The sequence below is a fragment of the Aspergillus pseudotamarii genome (assembly GCF_009193445.1).
Source record: "Aspergillus pseudotamarii strain CBS 117625 unplaced genomic scaffold BDV38scaffold_29, whole genome shotgun sequence".
In the NCBI taxonomy this organism is placed as follows: domain Eukaryota; kingdom Fungi; phylum Ascomycota; class Eurotiomycetes; order Eurotiales; family Aspergillaceae; genus Aspergillus; species Aspergillus pseudotamarii.
This window is the reverse complement of record NW_022475043.1, coordinates 308,051-326,965: the sequence shown is the minus strand read 5'-3', so window position 1 is coordinate 326,965 and position 18,915 is coordinate 308,051. Positions and strand designations below refer to the sequence as shown.

The following is an 18,915-nucleotide window of genomic DNA, read 5'->3' as shown; positions in this document are numbered from 1 at the left end:
ACACACCCTCCGCTTCGGGCTAGAAAATTGCAGGCTACACGTTCTCTGTGGAAGCTGAGGTTGACTCCTGAACCAGCAAGAGTTTCGCTCTTATTCACCCCAATGACAGGTGCAGATGAACGAGTAGCGGACGAGATGTCTCCCTTAGTGAGACCAGGCAACGATAACGACGCCGACGTCGACTTAATAACAGCCCAAGAAATGCAGAATGGCATTCGAGCGGAAGATCCTGAACATTTATCAGAGACAAAGAGTAGCTGGTACCTCTTCTTATTAACGCTGAGCATTGGTGGGTAAGTCATTTGCCCTACTCATGATACAATGAAACCGCAGGTGTCTTTAGACGGCAGAACTGACCAAGGAAAACATAGACTCCAGATTGTCTGGTCAGTTGAACTATCGAATGGATCGGTAAGCAAACCCAACCTGATATCCATGTGGGAATCCGCGTTAACCTCTTTTTTTTTGGCGTACCTGCCTATGTAGCCTTTCCTTTTGTCTCTGGGAATGAGCAAAGCTCTGCTCGCTTTCGTCTGGATTGCGGGCCCCCTGACAGGAACGCTTGTGCAACCCTATATTGGTATCTGCAGCGACAACTGTCGTTCATCATGGGGCAAAAGGAAGCCCTTCATGGTAGTTGGCGGCTTGGCGACTGTTGTGGCATTGCTTGCTCTTGCATGGGTGAGGGAACTCGTGGGAGGTTTCCTCGGTATATTTGGCGCCGACCAGGCGTCTGCGGAGACTAGGACCGCGGTAATAGTCTTTGCAACTATTCTGATGTATTGTCTAGACTTCGCTATAAACACGGGTAGGACTACTTATCTGGTCCCGTTGGCTTAACCATACTAAACGGTTACAGTTCAAGCAGGTATTCGGTGCTTCATTGTTGATAATGCGCCGGCCCATCAACAGGAATCAGCGAACGCGTGGGCTAGCCGGCTCACTGGAGTGGGCAATATTCTGGGATACATTTTTGGATATATTGATTTGCCCCGCTATCTCCCATTCTTGGGAAATACGCAGTTCAAAGTGTTGTGTGCACTAGCATCTTTGTCACTTGTTATCACGTTATTGATCAGCTGTCTATATATCCAGGAAAGAGATCCGCGGCTCGAACCCTCGGCATCTACCGGAAATCCTGGCGTTGTGGCCTTCTTCAAACAAGTTTTTAAGTCAATTCAGTATCTGCCACCCCAGATTGCCAAAGTCTGTGAAGTCCAACTGGCTGCATGGGTTGGGTGGTTTCCTTTCCTCTTCTACGCTACAACCTACATCGGGCAGCTTTACATTAACCCGATCTTTGATGAACACCCGAACCTTCCTGACAATGAAATAGACAGGGCCTGGGAGAAAGCTACTAGGATCGGAACCTTTGCTCTTCTTATATATGCAATCATTTCGTTTGTCACTAACATAACATTGCCGATTTTTGTTGTCCCTACTTACAGATCTGTTGTCTTATCCGATGAAACCAACACCTCTTCAGATGAGAGAAGGCCATTCATAGAAACAAGGAGAATGTCATGCTCAAGCCTACCAGTTGGTACTGCATCGGAGCCGCCTCCGACTCTTCCCGATAAGCAGAATATCAAAGCTACAGACGGATCAACGTGGCTGTCAAAACTGCAGATCCCGGGGTTCACGCTCCGACGAGCTTGGCTCTTATCTCATATACTCTTTGCGCTCTGCATGTTTAGCACCTTCTTCATCTACAGTTATCAAGCGGCGACAGTGGTGATTGGAATAGTCGGTATCTCCTGGGCTTTGACGCTCTGGGCACCTTTCGCGCTCATCTCTGCAGAGGTCGCACGGATTGACGCCGAACGTCGGGTTCGGCGATATCGGTCAGAGATGGCAGAACAGTATTCCGCCGACCACTCCACTCAGCCAAATTTAGCCACAAACGTTGGTGATCTGGAGGATGGGCCCAGGAAGCCAACGGATGAGGAAGAAAATCTAGCCCAGGCGGGAATCATTCTCGGGCTTCACAATGTCGCGGTCTCCTCACCGCAGATCCTATCCAGCTTGATATGCAGTGCTATTTTCAAGATGTCCCAGAAACCTAGAGGTGAACCTTGGGATGATAGTGTTGGGTGGGTGTTGAGGTTTGGAGGTTGCGCTGCAGTGCTTGCAGCATGGCTGACTAGCCGGCTTTCCGAGGGACGTCGGTTAAAGTGAAAGATATATGTAGTTCGAGTCGAAGTCGTGGCGATAGCTTTAAGAAAAGCCAGAAGTTGTGGGAAAGAAGAAAAGAACCACCATATGACAAAGATGAGCGTGTATGTTCTTAGTGTAGTTAGTCCGTAGGTACAGCAACGTGCCGAATGATCAGCGGGCGGACAACCGGCGGGCCTGCTTTTCTTGGCAGGTCATCGGGCAAAATGCGGGCGACCACTGACCGTCGATTACTTGTCCCGATCTATCTGCGTATCTCATCCTCCTGCTTCTCTTTCCTCTCACGTTCATTCCCGCCACTCTATTCTTGCCAGTAGATTATGTGCGCCTTGGTCTGGCGCCAGAGACTCGCAGCTGGAGCTAACCGCTTGGTGTCATCCGCTGTCGTGGTTGCGTGGCCTTCGTAAGGATGGCTAGCCAACTGATGGGTGATGCCCTTCATCAACTTATCCGTATGTCTCCTCCCCACCAGTTTTCCAACGATTTGCCCTCAAGAGCGCTCTCATTTGTCACTGCCACTGCGTTAGCGAAACTAGTTTCCGTGCGACATTGTGTGGCATATGCTCCAGGAATTGAACGCGCCATGGCTGACTGTTCCTGCTTTGCTAGGGAGAGCTGCGGACTCCGAATCCGATCCCGACGAAGGTGCGCATCGAAATACCTAATATCCGGGTCATAACACCACTTTCTGACTATGGCGGGCTTGGATAGATGCTCCGGAAGCTGGCACCAAGGAGTTCTTCAGCTCTTGGGCGCTCTTTATTCTGATCATGCTCTTGATGTTTGCGCTATTCACCAGTTACATTCTCCAGCAGAAGAAGATTCAAGCTGTCCATGAAACTGTCCTTTCTATTTTTGCTGGTGTGTTTATTCTTCCATAATTAGCACAATATTTGTGTGGTTGGCGTCTCACGGGTGCTATAGGGATGTTTGTCGGATTGATCATTCGGTTGAGTCCCGAATCGCCTATTCAGGACAGCGTCACATTCGACTACCAGTTCTTCTTCAACCTCCTCCTTCCTCCAATTATCCTGGCCTCGGGGTATGAGCTACACCAGGCAAATTTTTTTCGAAATATTGGAACTATTCTTACCTTTGCGTTTGCGGGGACCTTCATCTCGGCCATCGTGCTGGGACTTGTTTTGTTTGTCTGGACGCGGATCCCGCTGGATGGCTTGAACATTTCTTTTGTCGAAGCCATCTCTGTAGGTGCCACGCTCTCTGCGACGGATCCAGTTACTATCCTCGCCATTTTCAACCTGTACAAAGTCGAGCCGAAGCTTTACACCGTTATCTTCGGCGAATCGATTTTGAATGATGCCATCGCGATTGTCTTGTTTGAGACCGCGCAAAAGTATGCCGACAGCGATGCAGGCTCTCTGACTGTTCTTAATCTCTTTGAGGCCATCGGTCTTTTCTTGCTTGTTTTCTTCGGCAGCATGCTGGTAGGCATGATTGTAGGTATCATGACCGCATTGGGTCTCAAACATACACACGTCCGCCGCGTGCCCAAGATTGAGAGTTGCCTAATAGTTCTTATCGCATATGCCAGTTACTTTTTCTCCAACGGTGTTCGTCTTTCTGGTGAGTAACCCAATTATTTCTCCAAATGTTCTGAAACTTACAATTAACAGGCATTGTCTCCCTTCTGTTTTGTGGCATTACATTAAAACACTATGCGTACTATAACATGTCGCGCCGGACTCAATTAACGACGAAATATCTTTTCCAGGTGATGGCACAATTGTCAGAGAACTTTATCTTCATCTATCTGGGTCTTGATTTGCTTGTTCAAAGGAATCTGCAGTTCAAGCCTCTTTTCATCATGGTAGCTGTCTTTGGCATCTGCCTTGCCCGATACCTCGCCGTGTTCCCGCTATCTAAGGCGATCAATTGGTTCATTCGTTACAGAGCCCGGCGACGCGGGATGGAGGTCGCTGATGAGTTGCCCTTTGCTTATCAAGCAATGCTCTTTTGGGCCGGGCTTCGTGGGGCTGTTGGTGTGGCGCTGGCTGCGGGCTTGACGGGTGTCAACGCGCCCGCGCTGCGAGCTACGGTGTTGGTCGTTGTCGTCCTGACGGTCATAATTTTTGGCGGCACCACAGCCCGAATGCTAGAAATCCTCGGTATTAGGACTGGGGTGGTCGAGGAACTCGAATCTGACGATGAATTTGATATTGAAGTTACCAACGGGGGAACGTATTACAAACGATCTGATACCGCGCTGGGGTATACTCCCCGCCGTATGGACTCAACCATTCCCTTGGACGGAGTGCAGCGGGGGGCCCTTGACCGAAACGATAGCTATTCAAGCGGCAATAACCGCCGTCCCAGCCCGCCGCCATCTAGTTCGGGCAAAGGCCGGAGACATTCGCGTCTTTATTCCAATGCGTACAGCCAGAGGGACACGCAAACAACCCGCGACCGTTCATCCACAGCGACTCTGCTTGGCGGCGGCACTGGAAGTCATAGTGATAGTGCGGGTAGCGAAGACGAGTTCGGTCTGCGGAGTCACGGTAAGGCCCGAGCGGCGGATGTTGACCAAATTGATGCCTTTGATATAGACGTGGATGAAGCACCCTCGGATGATGACCTTCCTCCTTCAGCTCCCACGGCTTCGCGACTGCGGCGGTCACCATCCCAACCACCCCAATATCCGGGTTCTTCACAAGCATCTCCTTCTGCCAATGTGTCCCCATCGAGGCGGGAGACAGCGCGGAGCGCTAGTCAAGCTATTCGGGATCTTTTTTCAGGAGGGTCATCTGGAGATCACGGCGCGTGGTTCCGGCAATTGGATGAGGACTACATTAAACCCCGACTTTTGTTGGATCAATCGAACCATAAGGGACCGGGTGCTGTGTAGACGATCTTTGATATACCTATAGTTTCCTTTCGATCGTTCGGTTTCACCACAAGCTTGTAGCTTTTATACTTTTGATATACCAGCCGGCTCTAGGCATGCTGTGTACTTTTTTTTTATTTGCAATCGGTCGGCATCGCAGAGTCTGGAAACTCTGTGGTAAGTCATGTACATTGAGAACAATTCATGCAGTTGTTTCCTGTTTGTGGTCAATGAAAGAAAGCATTTCGTCTCAGTTTAACTACAGGATTATCTTTTCAAACGACTTTAATTGACGGAAGCGGTTATTTTTTGATCTCGTGCAATAATACAGCGTATGTTAAGTTCGTCACTAGGATTTATCCCATCTCGTCTCGTTCCCTATTTTCATTCTCATCAACCCAGACGGATTGGTGGGCCGGGGAAGTAAGGGAAGGGATAAACATTCGTCATGCAGAGATGGCTTATCTACGAAGAGCTTATTGAGGGCAAACCAGAAGAAGTCCCTGGTCTAGCCACTTCCTTCACACACACAACTCTTTCCCCTCCTTCTCCTAGTTCCCCACTCTGGCACCCTACAGAGAGGCCTTACTACTAGCTATCTCCTTTTGGTCGGCCATCGTATCTCACTGTTTTCGCTTTTTGTTCCTTCAAGGAATCTCAAGTTATGGCTATCAAGGCTAAGGTTGCTTCGGCAGCAGAAAAGGATGATATCCCAGTGGAGTCTAGGGATATGCAACTTCTGGGTAAGCTCTTTGGGATAACCAAGCCCTAACCTCAATCATATACCTATGCACATAGACTGCAACGTTGATATTGATCTCGCCAGCTACTCTCGGTTTCAAACAGGAACTACGAAGGCATTACTCAACGACTCGGGTCTTTGCAGTAGCATTCAGCATCATGGGCCTATTGCCTTCTATTTCTTCTACACTGTTCTTCTCGATACCTGCAGGTCCTGTAGGGATGGTTTGGGTGAATTGATAAATCTCTCCATTTGGAAAACCTTGGCTGACTTATTGAGTAGGGTAAGGCTCTCTTGGCTCGCTCGTTCAACTTTACAAGGGGCTGACAGAATTGCAGGATGGCTAGCTGCTAGTATATTCATATTTATCGTTGGTCTCGCCATGGTATGTCGAGTACATTGTCCCTCGCTCCCCGTGCATTAGTCTGACAATCGTTGATCAAGGCTGACCTGGCTTCTGCAATGCCAACGGCGGGAGGCCCTTATTTTTGGACACAATATTTCAGTGGAGACAGATGGAAGAACCCTCTGAGCTTTATTGTCGGATACAGTAATACTATCGGTCTCCTTGGTGGAGTCTGCTCTGTGGATTGTATGTAACCTACAACATCTGTTCAACAACAAGTTGCGACCCTGTGCCACTGAGAGTTGCAAGATGGATTCGCTACCATGCTACTTTCGGTTGACTCACTGACCCATGATGGTAACTGGACTGCCTCTCGCGCAGTTGTGTACGGAACGTACGTGGTCTGCGGCGTCGTCCATGGTCTCATAGCTACGTTCTTTGGACGTAATATGCCCAAGATTCAGTCAACCTGTATTGTGAGCAATGGCGGTCTCGTGCTAGCCACTATCCTCGCATTACCAATCGGGAAGGCTATCAGAGGCGGACATATTAACGCGGGTGCCTATGTTTTCGGTCATCTTAGAAATCTCACAACCTGGCCCCAAGGTTGGGCGTTCATGCTGGCCTGGCTGTCCCCGATCTGGACAATTGGGGTGTTCAACTCGTGTGTCCACATGAGCGAAGAGGCTACTCATGCGGCGCGCGCTATACCTCTAGGTATCATCTGGTCTGCAGGCCTCTGTGGGGCTCTAGGTTTTCTCTCTTGCAGTAATCGTAGCTGTAATTGATGTCAACTTGGACGGTGTATTGAGCACAAACCTTGGCCAACCCATGGCGCAGGTAAGCATGTACATATGCCACAACTCCTCTATCATACCAACCCTAATGATAGTATAGATCTATTACGACTGCCTCGGGAAAAGTGGTGCCCTTGGCTTCATGATAGTAGTGGCAATTGTCCAATTTTTCATGGGTCTGAGTCTGGTTCGTCTTCCCTCCACAACATACATCTGTACCTATCACACCCATTACCCTAACATTTTTTTTTTTAAAAAAAAAAAAAATTTTAAAAAAATTCAAACAGGTGATCGCCGCCTCTCGCCAAAGTTGGGCCTTCTCCCGAGATGGCGCCCTCCCCTTCTTCTTCCGCAATGTCAGCAAAAAGATCCGCTACCAACCTGTACGCATGATTTGGGGCGTCGTAGTATCCGCTGTCATCGTCGGTCTCCTCTGCATAATCAGCAGCACCGCTTCGAATGCCATCTCCTCTCTTGCCGTAGCCGGCAATGATCTCGCTTGGATGATGCCCATCCTCTGCCGGCTGGTCTGGGGCCAGGATTAGTTCTACCCTGGCGAATTCTATACGGGTCGATTTAGTAAACCGATAGCGGTCACTACTATTGTGTACTTAGCGTTTGCAATCATTTGATGTATGTTTCCGACTATGGGCCGGATCCAACTCGTAAGTCTTCTCCCTTCATTTCTTTCATGGTATATATTCGTTTCAATAATAAAGTCGACCCCTGATTTAGCGCAGGATATGAATCATACAGTTGTTATCAATGGAGCACTTCGGGGTGGTGCTCTTCTGTATTATGGCCTGTATGCAAGGAAGGTATATAAGGGACCTCAGACAACAGTCGGCTCCTCGTCCAGTGTTTCCGAGGCAAATCTCGGAGGGTTATGATATGCAGGACACGAGTAGCCGTGGTGGTGATTTCGAGACGAAACAGACTATTTCATCTCCAACTACAGGGCATATCTACGGAGCAAGGACGACGAACACTCAACACGAGGTAAACGAAACGCTATCAAATTAATATCATGAATTATTACTATCTGCTAGAAGATGCTACCCACCACCACGAATCCCACGCATAGGTGCTCCTATAGCATCTTCTGTATCGGTGTTCTTATTTCTCTCATAGTCTGTAGCTGAAGACCCTGAAGAGACGGTGAAATCTCATAATACTCGTAGCTGTTATCATTCCGTGCCTTTTGATTATATTCAGCTCATTCGGGAATCTCTAGCACATAACGGCCGGCGATCTTGCCTTGTTCTATTGCATTTGTTAGCATAGTTCCACAAAAGACGAAGGATCCATTTTTAGGGAATAAGGGTAAACGAACCCATGAGCTCGAAGATCTTGGGGAGATCCTTCAATGGTGCAGTCTTGAATGGAGCCTTGATCAAACCGCGGGCGAAGAAGTCCACAGCCTCCACGCCATCTTGACGGTTACCGACGTAGCTACCCTTGATGTTGATCATACGAACGACGGTATTGAAAACAGGGGCCCTGAGGAAGGCACCGGCGGGCAAGCCAATAGCGACGACGGTACCACGCGAGCGGACGTACTCGGCGGCCTGCTGGAAGGGCTTTTCGGCGACGGCAAGAAGGATGACGGCATGTGCACCTAGGCCTTCGGGAGTAGCAGCTTTGACGTCTGCAACGAGATCTTGGGTCTTAGTGAAGTCGACGTATGCCTATGAGACTATGTTAGCGAGTGTCTTTATAATATTCAATGAGAGGAGATACCGGGGAAGGAATATTGTGTCAACCTACCTCAGCGCCTAGTTGCTCGCACATGGCTTGCTTCTCTTCTCCTCCGTCAATAGCCACCACGCGGATGCCCATTGCCTTTGCATACTGCAGCGCCAAAGAACCAAGACCACCACCAGCACCAACGATGGCAACGGTTTGACCCGGGCGAACACCAGATTCTTTCAGTCCCTTGTAGACCGTGATACCCGCACACAGGACAGGGGCGACAGCGTCCAGAGGAACGTTTTTTGGAAGTTTGGAAGCGTGGGCGGCCTTACCAATGGCGTACTGCTGGAAAGTGCCGTCGACGGTGTAGCCAGACAAGGAAGCATTTGGGCAGAGAGGCTCGTCCGCTTGCTTACAGAATTCACAAGCGAGACAGGATCCATTGAGCCATTTGAGACCAGCGTGGTCGCCAATCTCGAATTCAGTTACCAGGTCACCCCTGGCGACGACCACACCAGCTCCCTCATGTCCACCTACGAGGGGCATCTTCACCGGGAGGGGCCAGTCACCCTTCAAGGCGTGAAGGTCGGTATGGCAAACGCCCGAGTAGCGAACCTTGACAAGGATCTCATCTGGTCCAGGCATGGGAACGGGAATCTGCTTGTAGACGAGCGGACCGCCCTTCTGCTCGGCCACTTGAGCCCACTGCATCTCAGGGATCGACATTTTGACTTTGGGGGTCTTGTGTTGAAGGAAAAAAGAAAGGGAAGAAAGGAGGTTGCGGTTTGATTTACACGATCAGGGAATCAATTGCAGGAGAGAAGTAAGCCGAGGGTGGGATTCTGGACAGTTCTTATAGAAGTCTGGAATCAAAGCAATGGGTGGGGTGACGGTCATCCAACCCGGAAATCTCGTAGCATGACGTCGTATTATTAGGTGGAAATAATAGTAGTAATGAATGAAAGTGAATGCGCCGGAGTGATAGTGATAGTGATACATACACCGAGGACGGACACATGGAAAACGAGTCACCGGAGAGAGGGAAAAGGAAAGGTCAAGGAGGGGAAAAAAAAAAAAAAAAAGGAAAAGAAAAGAGATTCTGTGTAAGACACACCGAAGCTATTCCAAGACAATCGAACGATTTGTATGGTAGATTATCAGCCCACCGAATGAAGAAACAACAGCAGCAGCAACAACAACAACAACAACGGGAGATCCATGGGCCGACGTCATCGGGGTTAAGCTCACTCCACGCATTTATTGCCCGATTGGTAGGATGGCGCATAAGCAACCATCCTCAGGTTCAATTTTCATCCTTCCACATTTGTAAGTAAACACAAAATCACACCTGACTTTCCCTTCCCCCGAAAATGCTTTCCTGTCAGGGAGTCCAGATCCTGGGCCAAGCCTTCCCAAATTTAGTAAAACTGGCGGTATCTCATGCGGGGAAGAAAAGAAGGACCTTCTTTCTTTTAAGGTTCCCTGTCAAACGTCAAGCTTTAATTTCGGGATAGACCACCGAATCAGGTAGATTCGACCTCAAGCTGAGACTCAAGAGGCAAATTCCATTCGATATCCTATTTTATCGTTTCAAACGAGACCATTAAAATCAGATGATGTCGATCGACTGATGGTCAATGGAAGTGGCAACCCTAGTCAGTTTTAAGGAAGGCATCGATGCCTCAGGCGGAATTGCGATCCGCTAGTTCTGTTTCTGTGTTAGTAGTGTATGTGTGTCCTTCAAAATGTCCAAGGTTAAGTTAAGTACTAGTAGTACTAGCATGGGAGCCACTTCACCCCATCTAAAAACCCCTCCTTCCTTCCTTCCTGCTTTGCTTTTTCTCGGGATTTGCTGAGATGCGGGATGGCTGAGCTTTCTTGGAATTCTACCCAAGCTGACCCCGGACGTACGGAGCTCATTGAAGGAATCCGCATATGAATGTATAATCCTGATACCTAACAGCGGAAGCCTCCTCATATCCGTATTGAACATAAGAGACAAGAGGTCTGTGATCCGGCCAATTCCTTCTATAAATGAAAAGCTTGAACTTCTTCCTGGATGTCGGCGACGACTTTGTGTGACTCAGAACAAATGGTGTCTTCAGTAACATCTGTAGTATCATTGCCTTGTCTGTGATTCTGTTCTCGTCGTCATCATTGTCTTCTCTCATCGTAGTCATGGATACGGAGACAATAACATTTAACACGCAGACCATCCTCACCAGTTATAACGACGGAAGAATTTTCTTAGGGCCGGTGGGCGGCTTTTAAACCTATTCAAAGCCTAGCAGGAGTACCTTACGGGCGAAGGACCTTTTGGAAGCCACCTGACCTCTCCACCTTCTTTAGAAGTACATATAATCATGTCTGTTTCTTTATTGATAGCATTTGTGTATGTAGCCTGCTGGTGAAGGGGACTTTCTAACATGCTTGATATGCCTATGATCTAGACAATATAAGGATTCCTGTTCCATGTGCTTGCTACCGCTGTAACGCCGCGACGAGCGTATGCTGTCAAATGAAAGCAAGCCCGTTTCAAGCGATCCAATCTGTATCGTCCCGAAAGTCTCAGCCATATAGCCCTTCAGTTGATATCGCTCATCGGATCAAACAATTCCTTATTACAATTACATGTCAACCATACATACGTCTAAAATGACCAGCGACTTGGGTGGATGAAGCAAATCGAGAGATCAAAGTCAGTCAGTGGATGTGTCAATACCTTCCTGAGTATCCACGCAAGATGAGGAGGTACTCTCCTGCCTTACTGCTGGGCACGAACTCGCAGCTGTATAATGATAGTCATTGCTCGATGAGAAAATCAAGAGCGGCTTAACTGCACTTAAACAGAGATGTCATTCTACAGGTGTAGAAGCTTCTCTCTCTCGGCTTTCAGCCAGCCTGCTCAGCACGTATCTCAAAGGTATGTACCTGATTCATTGTTACAGAAATGGTGATATTATTCGGCGGTGCGTGTCTTTAAAACTTGCTAGCTATTGTTGATGGCCGGTTGTATAGAATGCCAGCGAGGATTTCCTCAGGGTTACTTAATGCTATGAAACATATCTGTATTACTATTCAGTTTGGATATAGGCAAACATAAAACCGCAGAAAAGGTAACGCTTAGAAAAAAAAATTATTCAGGATACACTCCACTGGTTTTGCGTTTGTAAGTCCATGGTATAGCCGGCGTAAGGAATGAAAGGACGGATTCAACATGACGAAAACCCTATTATTTCATAAAGTAGGTGCAAAAGTACGCCTGGGTGGTAGATTACTATTTCTTGGCTTGTGGCCATGCGGAAAACGGGTGTCGACATATGTAGCAATGGGTAACTGGAATAACACAAGGAAGCTAATAGGGAAAATAAATGTCTGGCCCATATCAATAGAAGATGGAACATTCAACCTACTTAAGATCCGGGGTGGTAATTACCGGTATTAAACTAAATGGGCTCAATCGTGACAGAGATTCGTTGAAATTTTTACATACCTACTGAATATAGCTGAGCTGCTTAGAGGGTAATATAGGGAACCAAAGTGAACGAACTTGTCCTACAATATGAACTGCCTCAAATGGCTTACATACATAAATTACAGGATATAGTACTACTAGTACTATATACATTCCTCGTAGGCCGCAAAAGGAGATACTCGATAAGCTCAACCCGACCAGTCTCACAAGTGCCTAAATCTGCCTAGTGTAATTTACCGTAAGTAATGAAAGTACATGTACCGCGACGAGCGTGTTTCGGATGGGCTTTTAAGCAGTACAGCGGACGAACGACACGACGGAAGGACAAGACCAGAGAGGAAAGAAGAGTTGGGCAAAGGGGGAAACGGTCAGAAAGTGACCAGAGAGGGAAAAATACTGGATCGGCCAACAACCATCTCATCCGCCATCGTCACTCTTTCTTCCTTCCTCTCCTCCTCCTCATCCTCATCCTCATCCTCTTTCCTGTCCTTTCCATCTCCATCACCATCTCACCGATCCGTAACCAATCCGGAATCCCCATCTTCTTTTCTCTCAGCTCCATCCGCCGGCCCAGGCAAATTGATTACACCCACCACTCCTTGGCTGGGCCTGGCTTTTGGCGCATCTTCGCCTCGTCGGTCGACTGTTGTTTCGGAAACCGCTGACCCGCCGCGAGGATTTGTCGGTTCACCATTAAGCACAAAGAGCCTTCGTCTTAAGATTCCTGTGCACCCGGTAAGGCAATTTCCCCTTCCACTCCATCTTCGTACCTTTCCTACATTTACCTTCGCAACTATAACATATCGGCGATCCCCTACCTTCCTTTTCAATTCACCTCCCGATACTTGGACTACTCGAATTAATTCTCAGAGCAGGTAGCGCCAAAAGCGACAAACCGGACGGACGCGTGATAGCTTCGCTTTTACATTTCGCAACACTAACCTGGCCTCCCGCGCATGGCCGGCGGTCGCCCATCTGTGATAGTTCATGTTCATCTGACACAATCCTTTCTTCTTTCATCTCTTTCACTCTTACTGTTGGCATCGTGAAGCGTTCGCCGCCGCGTTTTTCGGCACACGCGGCCACCATGACAGGAGCTCCGCCATTTAATCCCCAGTCCCCTACCCAGCAGCACCGTTATCCTGCTTACTCCCCTCCAAACAAGAGCCGCCCCTTTTATCCCAACAATGACCAATACCAGCAGCATCCTCCCCAGACGCCTCCTGCGTTTCCTCCGCAGACCACCATGTCCCGGAGCCCTCACTATTCACATGCGTCTCCTTTGCCGGCGACCCTCCCGCCATTGAACGGGAGTGCACCTCCGCCGCATCCTCCAGACCCTTCATCACAGTTCCAGGCCCATTCGTCAGCTGGAACTCCCCAGTTTCCTCTTCCTCGGCCCTATTCTGGGTCCGTCTTATCAGGCAACGGCGCATCTCCTTATGGTCCCTCCACTCCATCTCATGCCCATCCGACTGGCAGGCCTGAAAGCCATCCGCAACTATCCCCAAAGAAAGACACAGAAACATCGTATCTAGGTGGCCCTGGTGTTACTGGGTATCCGTCGTCCATTATGAGAGAACCGAAGCCGACCTCCCCTCCGAAGGAAGCAGTACGTTCTTTATTTATATCGATTATATTTTCTACGCCGGATTAGAGGATCTCTTTGCTAATGTATGACTTTTTGCTACTGCATGTAGAAGCCTGCCAGGGCTGCCGACCCCATGTCCTTCGCTAGTATTTTATCTGGGCCGGCCGAAGAGCGCTCACCTCCTAAACGACAATCCCCGCCACCAGAGACGACACCGGCACCGGTCATATCAACACCACGGGAAGCAACGCAGCTTAGCCCGCCGCCCCCAGCTCATGTTCCTCCGTCACGCCAAAGCGTGAAAGAGCAGGAACAAGTATTACCCAGGCTGGAGAAAAAGCCGAGCTCAGAGAAACGCCGTCGCAACGCTGAGCAGGACAACAAAGCGAGTGAACCCTTGAACGGTATTTCAACCAACGGTATTCTTGAGACAATCAAGGCGTCTACTCAGCAATGGGCCTTCCTCGAACGCCGTACGGTTTTGTCCGAACGGGAGTCGGAAGCCGTCAACAAACTTATGGTGGAGATTGACAATGCGGAAAAAAGTGATGTGGAAGCCCCTGGGTTCGAAGAAGAGTACGAACAGTACAAATTGCAATGTAAGAGACGGGCCTTGCATGCCTTGAAAGAAGAGGGCGTAAAGCGCAAGGTAAGCCGTTGTTATCTACGTTTGCATGTAAAACTCTACTTACACAAGATACAGCGTCGCCGAAATGCGTTCCTGATCAACCTTGGCAAGTCTCTTGAGAAGCAGGCCTCTGCGGGTATGGACCGGTTTCGGATTGCCAATGAGGCCTCCGTCATCTCAGAGGTCCAAGCCAAAGAAATTCAGGATGAGAAGGAGCGTAAGAAGGACATGCAGAGGAAGCGTCGTAGGGAAAACACGGTACGGTTGGAGATGCAGAAAAAACTTGAGGCCGAGCGCAAAGCGAATAAGGCTCAAGACTCTGCTGAGAAAGCCAAGTTTTTACGTGAAGCAGAACGGGCACAGAGGAAAATCAAGACAACCAAGCGAGCCCTGGAGGGTGTCACAGCGCCTGAAGAGATTGGTGAGGTCACCCCGCTGGCACCAAACCTCGAAGGTGGCACTACCAGCTCTTTCCACATTGGCCGGAGCTCCCCATCGAGAAGGAAATCGGGACGTGGAGGTCCTGTTACACGGCCCAAGAAATCAAAGGAGCAAAAGCAAGCCGAGAAAGATGCGGCAGAGGCCGCCTATGCCGCCATGGAAAATGATGAGCCACTTCCTCTTGCACCCAAAGAAGATCCGCGGAAGGAATCTCTTAAGAAGGAAGCTAAAGGCAGCCGTTCCAAGGAGAGTAGCCCCGCACCCCTGTCCGCCTTTGAAACAAAAGGCTACAATCAGATTTATGAACAAATCTGGCGAGATATTGCTCGTAAAGATATTCCCAAGGTCTACCGCATTAAGGCCCTCTCGCTCAGTACCCGCCAGGAGAATCTGCGCAAGACTGCTCAGCTAGCCAGTAAGCAGTCTCGGAAGTGGCAGGAACGTACGAATAAGAGTATGAAGGATACCCAAGCCCGGGCCAAGCGGACTATGCGTGAGATGATGTCATTTTGGAAGCGCAACGAGCGTGAAGAGCGTGACCTACGCCGCCTTGCTGAAAGACAAGAAATTGAGTCGGCCAAGAAAGCTGAAGCAGAGCGCGAGGCCAACCGCCAGAGACGTAAACTCAATTTCCTTATATCCCAAACCGAACTATACTCTCACTTCATTGGTCGCAAAATCAAGGGTGCCGAGGGAGACGCTGGTGATACTGCTGTTGATGGATCGGATGAAACAGTTAAATCTAGTAAAGACCAAGAACATGCTGTGGATCTGCCCCCCAGCGTTGCGGATACTGGCGCTAAGGTGACCAATTTTGAGGACCTCGATTTCGACGCAGAAGATGAAACGGCTCTACGACAGGCAGCAATGGCCAACGCGCAGAATGCCGTTAAGGAGGCTCAAGACCGAGCGCGAGCCTTCAATGACGGACAGGACCAGATGGCTGCTTTGGACGAGGGTGAATTGAACTTTCAAAACCCTACGAGTTTGGGTGACATTGAGATTTCGCAACCCACCATGCTCACGGCGAAATTGAAAGAATATCAGCTGAAGGGTCTCAATTGGCTTGTCAACTTATACGAACAAGGTATCAACGGTATCTTGGCCGACGAAATGGGTCTGGGAAAGACCATTCAGTCTATCTCTGTCATGGCCTATCTCGCCGAAGTTCACAATATCTGGGGCCCATTTTTAGTCATCGCGCCCGCCTCGACCCTACACAATTGGCAACAGGAAATTACCAAGTTTGTTCCTGACATTAAAGTTCTTCCTTACTGGGGCTCAGCAAAAGACCGCAAGATTCTTCGCAAGTTCTGGGACCGCAAGCACATCACGTACACCAAGGAGTCCGAATTCCACGTGCTAGTGACATCCTACCAGTTAGTGGTCCTTGATGCCCAGTACTTCCAAAAGGTTAAGTGGCAATATATGATTCTGGATGAAGCCCAGGCAATCAAATCCTCACAAAGCTCCCGTTGGAAAAACCTCCTGGGGTTCCACTGTCGTAACCGCCTCCTCCTTACTGGTACGCCTATTCAAAATAACATGCAGGAGCTGTGGGCGTTGCTCCACTTTATCATGCCCACCTTGTTTGATTCCCATGACGAATTCAGCGAGTGGTTCTCCAAAGATATCGAGTCTCACGCTCAAAGTAACACCAAGTTGAATGAAGACCAGCTGAAGCGTCTCCACATGATTTTGAAGCCCTTCATGCTTCGTCGTGTTAAAAAGCACGTCCAGCAGGAGCTTGGGGACAAGGTTGAGAAAGATGTCTTCTGTGATCTGACCTACCGTCAGCGAGCCTATTACACTAACTTGCGAAACCGCGTCAGCATCATGGACCTTATCGAGAAGGCTGCTATTGGCGATGAAGCCGACAGCACGACGTTGATGAACTTGGTCATGCAGTTCCGGAAGGTTTGTAATCATCCAGACCTATTCGAACGCGCGGAAACGAAATCACCCTTCTCTGTCGCACATTTCGCGGAAACGGCATCCTTCGTCCGAGAAGGCCAAAACGTCGATGTCGGTTACTCGACACGTAACCTGATCGAATATCCTTTGCCACGCCTTCTATGCGGCTCTGGCGGCCGTGTCGATGTAGCAGGTCCCGGTAATCTACACGCCGGCTTCCGTGGCAAGTACCTGGCTCACTTGATGAACATCTTCGCCCCGGAGAACATCAAGCATAGTGTCGAACACGGTGGTACATTTTCTTTCCTACGCTTTGTCGACACTTCCATAAACGAAGCGTATGAGCAGTCCCATCAGGGTATCTTTGAGCGGGCGGTTCGCCGGCGCGGGAAACCCAACAGATTGTCTCGGCTCAACGTAGTCTATGATGACGATGAAACAACGATGACATCCGCTCTTCCCCATACCATGTTCAACATCGTCGAACGTAACGACCAATATGCTGTTAATGATGTCACGACAGAGGGATACATGCGGGAGTTAACGACCGTGGCACAGTCCGCCTTTGAGCGTGAAGGTCTCGGCATCATCGAGCCTTGTGTCAGTCCCGCAGCATCTGCGCCTCCGATTACCGTCTCCTCTTCCAGTCGAGCACCTCTGAATGAAATGAATGATAGCCTACTCAACGTCTCAGTTCGACATGCCTTGTTCAGCACGCCTTCTAAGCAACTTGAACAGCACATTCTTGAAAAGAAGCTGGACCCTATCCCTTACTCACTCCCGCCAATGCTGCCGCAGCCAATATCTATCAAAGGACGCTACACGCACATTGAAGTACCATCTATGCGTCGATTCGTTACGGATTCGGGTAAATTGGCCAAGCTAGACGAGCTATTGCGAGAACTTAAGGCAGGCGGTCACCGTGTGCTACTATACTTCCAGATGACACGCATGATTGATCTAATGGAAGAGTACTTGACCTACCGCAATTATAAGTATTGTCGCCTAGACGGAAGTACGAAATTGGAAGACCGTCGCGACACGGTGGCAGACTTCCAGCAGCGTCCAGAAATCTTCGTCTTCCTTCTGTCTACTCGTGCTGGTGGTCTGGGTATCAACTTAACAGCAGCAGACACGGTTATCTTTTATGATTCGGACTGGAACCCTACCATTGACTCTCAAGCTATGGATCGTGCTCACCGTCTCGGCCAGACGAGACAGGTCACGGTGTATCGCTTGATTACTCGCGGCACTATTGAGGAGCGTATTCGCAAGCGAGCTTTGCAGAAGGAGGAAGTGCAGCGTGTTGTCATTTCAGGCGGCGCAGCTGGTGGGGTTGACTTCAATACTCGCAACCGCGAGAGCCGAACCAAGGACATCGCCATGTGGTTGGCAGATGATGAACAAGCGGAGCTTATCGAGCAAAAGGAGAAGGAAGCGCTGGACCGGGGCGAAGTGTTTGGCGTTAGTAAAGGCGGGAAGAAAGCTGCTCAGAAGAGAAAGAGAGATATCACGCTGGATGATATGTATCATGAAGGTATGTGGATCTGATCAAAGCTCTCCGTTCCGGGGAGGCTTCTGATAATGGCACTAACCGCATCAATCTATAGGTGAAGGGAACTTTGACGATGCCAGTGCAAAGCCATCAGGAGCGGCCACTCCTGTGTCAACTGCAGAGAATTTAGGCACCCCATCATCCACGCCAGTTCCTAAACGAGGACGTGGCAGGGGGGCAGGAAAAGGCACGTCTAAAAGAGCCAAAACTACCAAGGAGCGATTACGTCTCATTGATGGCGATGGAGGCTTGGGGCCTAGTTGATTCAATCAACTTGTACCTCAATAATTGACACGGCTGGTTATGGTCATGGCGTTCAGAGATTGCATTTATTTCTTTCTTTTTTAAACCCCTCTTCTTCTTTTTTTTGTTATTTTTCATTTATCATTTATTGGAAGCTTCTTGTGGGCAGCTTACGTTCCGCCTTGTATTAACAGCATATATTTCTGATTCCTGATGTACGAAGCGATTAAAGAGTCATTGAAGACGAGGGATGAAACCTGTGGTAATCAGCCAATAGTGGCAAAGCGAAGGTGAAGAAAAAGTCGAGTGCGAATTTTGAAATTGATGGCAAGATAGACATGCAGTTGTGTATTTGTTAGTAGTCTGTACGGTGTGAAGTTGACGGCTACCACCCGGCTATTTTTACTAAGTGGTTGTACTGTAACTACATCTGGATACCGAATGTGGCCACCTTGTCGAGGTTTCCTGCTGGTC

General features: G+C 49.1%; 5 protein-coding genes across 5 annotated transcripts; 4 read left to right on the top strand and 1 right to left on the bottom strand.

Annotated features, from left to right (window-relative positions):
• Positions 1 to 102: 102 nt before the first annotated feature.
• BDV38DRAFT_271559 (sodium/hydrogen exchanger 3) lies at positions 103 to 5,038 on the top strand (the record flags this gene model as incomplete). The annotated part of the gene is made up of 8 exons (XM_032057336.1): positions 103 to 293; positions 372 to 411; positions 487 to 808; positions 860 to 2,068; positions 2,785 to 2,820; positions 2,887 to 3,036; positions 3,100 to 3,759; positions 3,810 to 5,038. The coding sequence occupies 8 exons, from the start codon at positions 103 to 105 to the stop codon at positions 5,036 to 5,038; spliced, it is 3,837 nt and encodes a 1,278-aa protein (XP_031913275.1).
• A 643-nt stretch (positions 5,039 to 5,681) lies between these two features.
• BDV38DRAFT_271558 (putative GABA permease) lies at positions 5,682 to 7,792 on the top strand (the record flags this gene model as incomplete). Its single annotated transcript, XM_032057335.1, has 11 exons — positions 5,682 to 5,760; positions 5,844 to 5,989; position 6,042; positions 6,098 to 6,144; positions 6,204 to 6,351; positions 6,415 to 6,822; positions 6,875 to 6,945; positions 7,003 to 7,089; positions 7,190 to 7,446; positions 7,483 to 7,507; positions 7,643 to 7,792. 11 exons carry the CDS (start codon positions 5,682 to 5,684, stop codon positions 7,790 to 7,792), a joined length of 1,419 nt encoding a protein of 472 aa, XP_031913274.1.
• Positions 7,793 to 8,118: 326 nt separating this feature from the next.
• BDV38DRAFT_271557 (zinc-dependent alcohol dehydrogenase) lies at positions 8,119 to 9,320 on the bottom strand (the record flags this gene model as incomplete). The annotated part of the gene is made up of 3 exons (XM_032057334.1): positions 8,119 to 8,165; positions 8,236 to 8,590; positions 8,670 to 9,320. 3 exons carry the CDS (start codon positions 9,318 to 9,320, stop codon positions 8,119 to 8,121), a joined length of 1,053 nt encoding a protein of 350 aa, XP_031913273.1.
• A 2,864-nt stretch (positions 9,321 to 12,184) lies between these two features.
• Positions 12,185 to 13,052, top strand: BDV38DRAFT_91380 (uncharacterized protein). Its single transcript, XM_032064127.1, has one exon. It carries the CDS (start codon positions 12,325 to 12,327, stop codon positions 12,946 to 12,948), a length of 624 nt encoding a protein of 207 aa, XP_031913272.1. The 5' UTR covers positions 12,185 to 12,324; the 3' UTR covers positions 12,949 to 13,052.
• Positions 12,486 to 18,902, top strand: ino80 (chromatin-remodeling ATPase INO80). The gene is made up of 3 exons (XM_032054667.1): positions 12,486 to 12,804; positions 12,945 to 13,681; positions 13,770 to 18,902. Exons 2-3 carry the CDS (start codon positions 13,157 to 13,159, stop codon positions 18,192 to 18,194), a joined length of 4,950 nt encoding a protein of 1,649 aa, XP_031913271.1. The 5' UTR covers positions 12,486 to 12,804; positions 12,945 to 13,156; the 3' UTR covers positions 18,195 to 18,902.
• Positions 18,903 to 18,915: the final 13 nt, after the last annotated feature.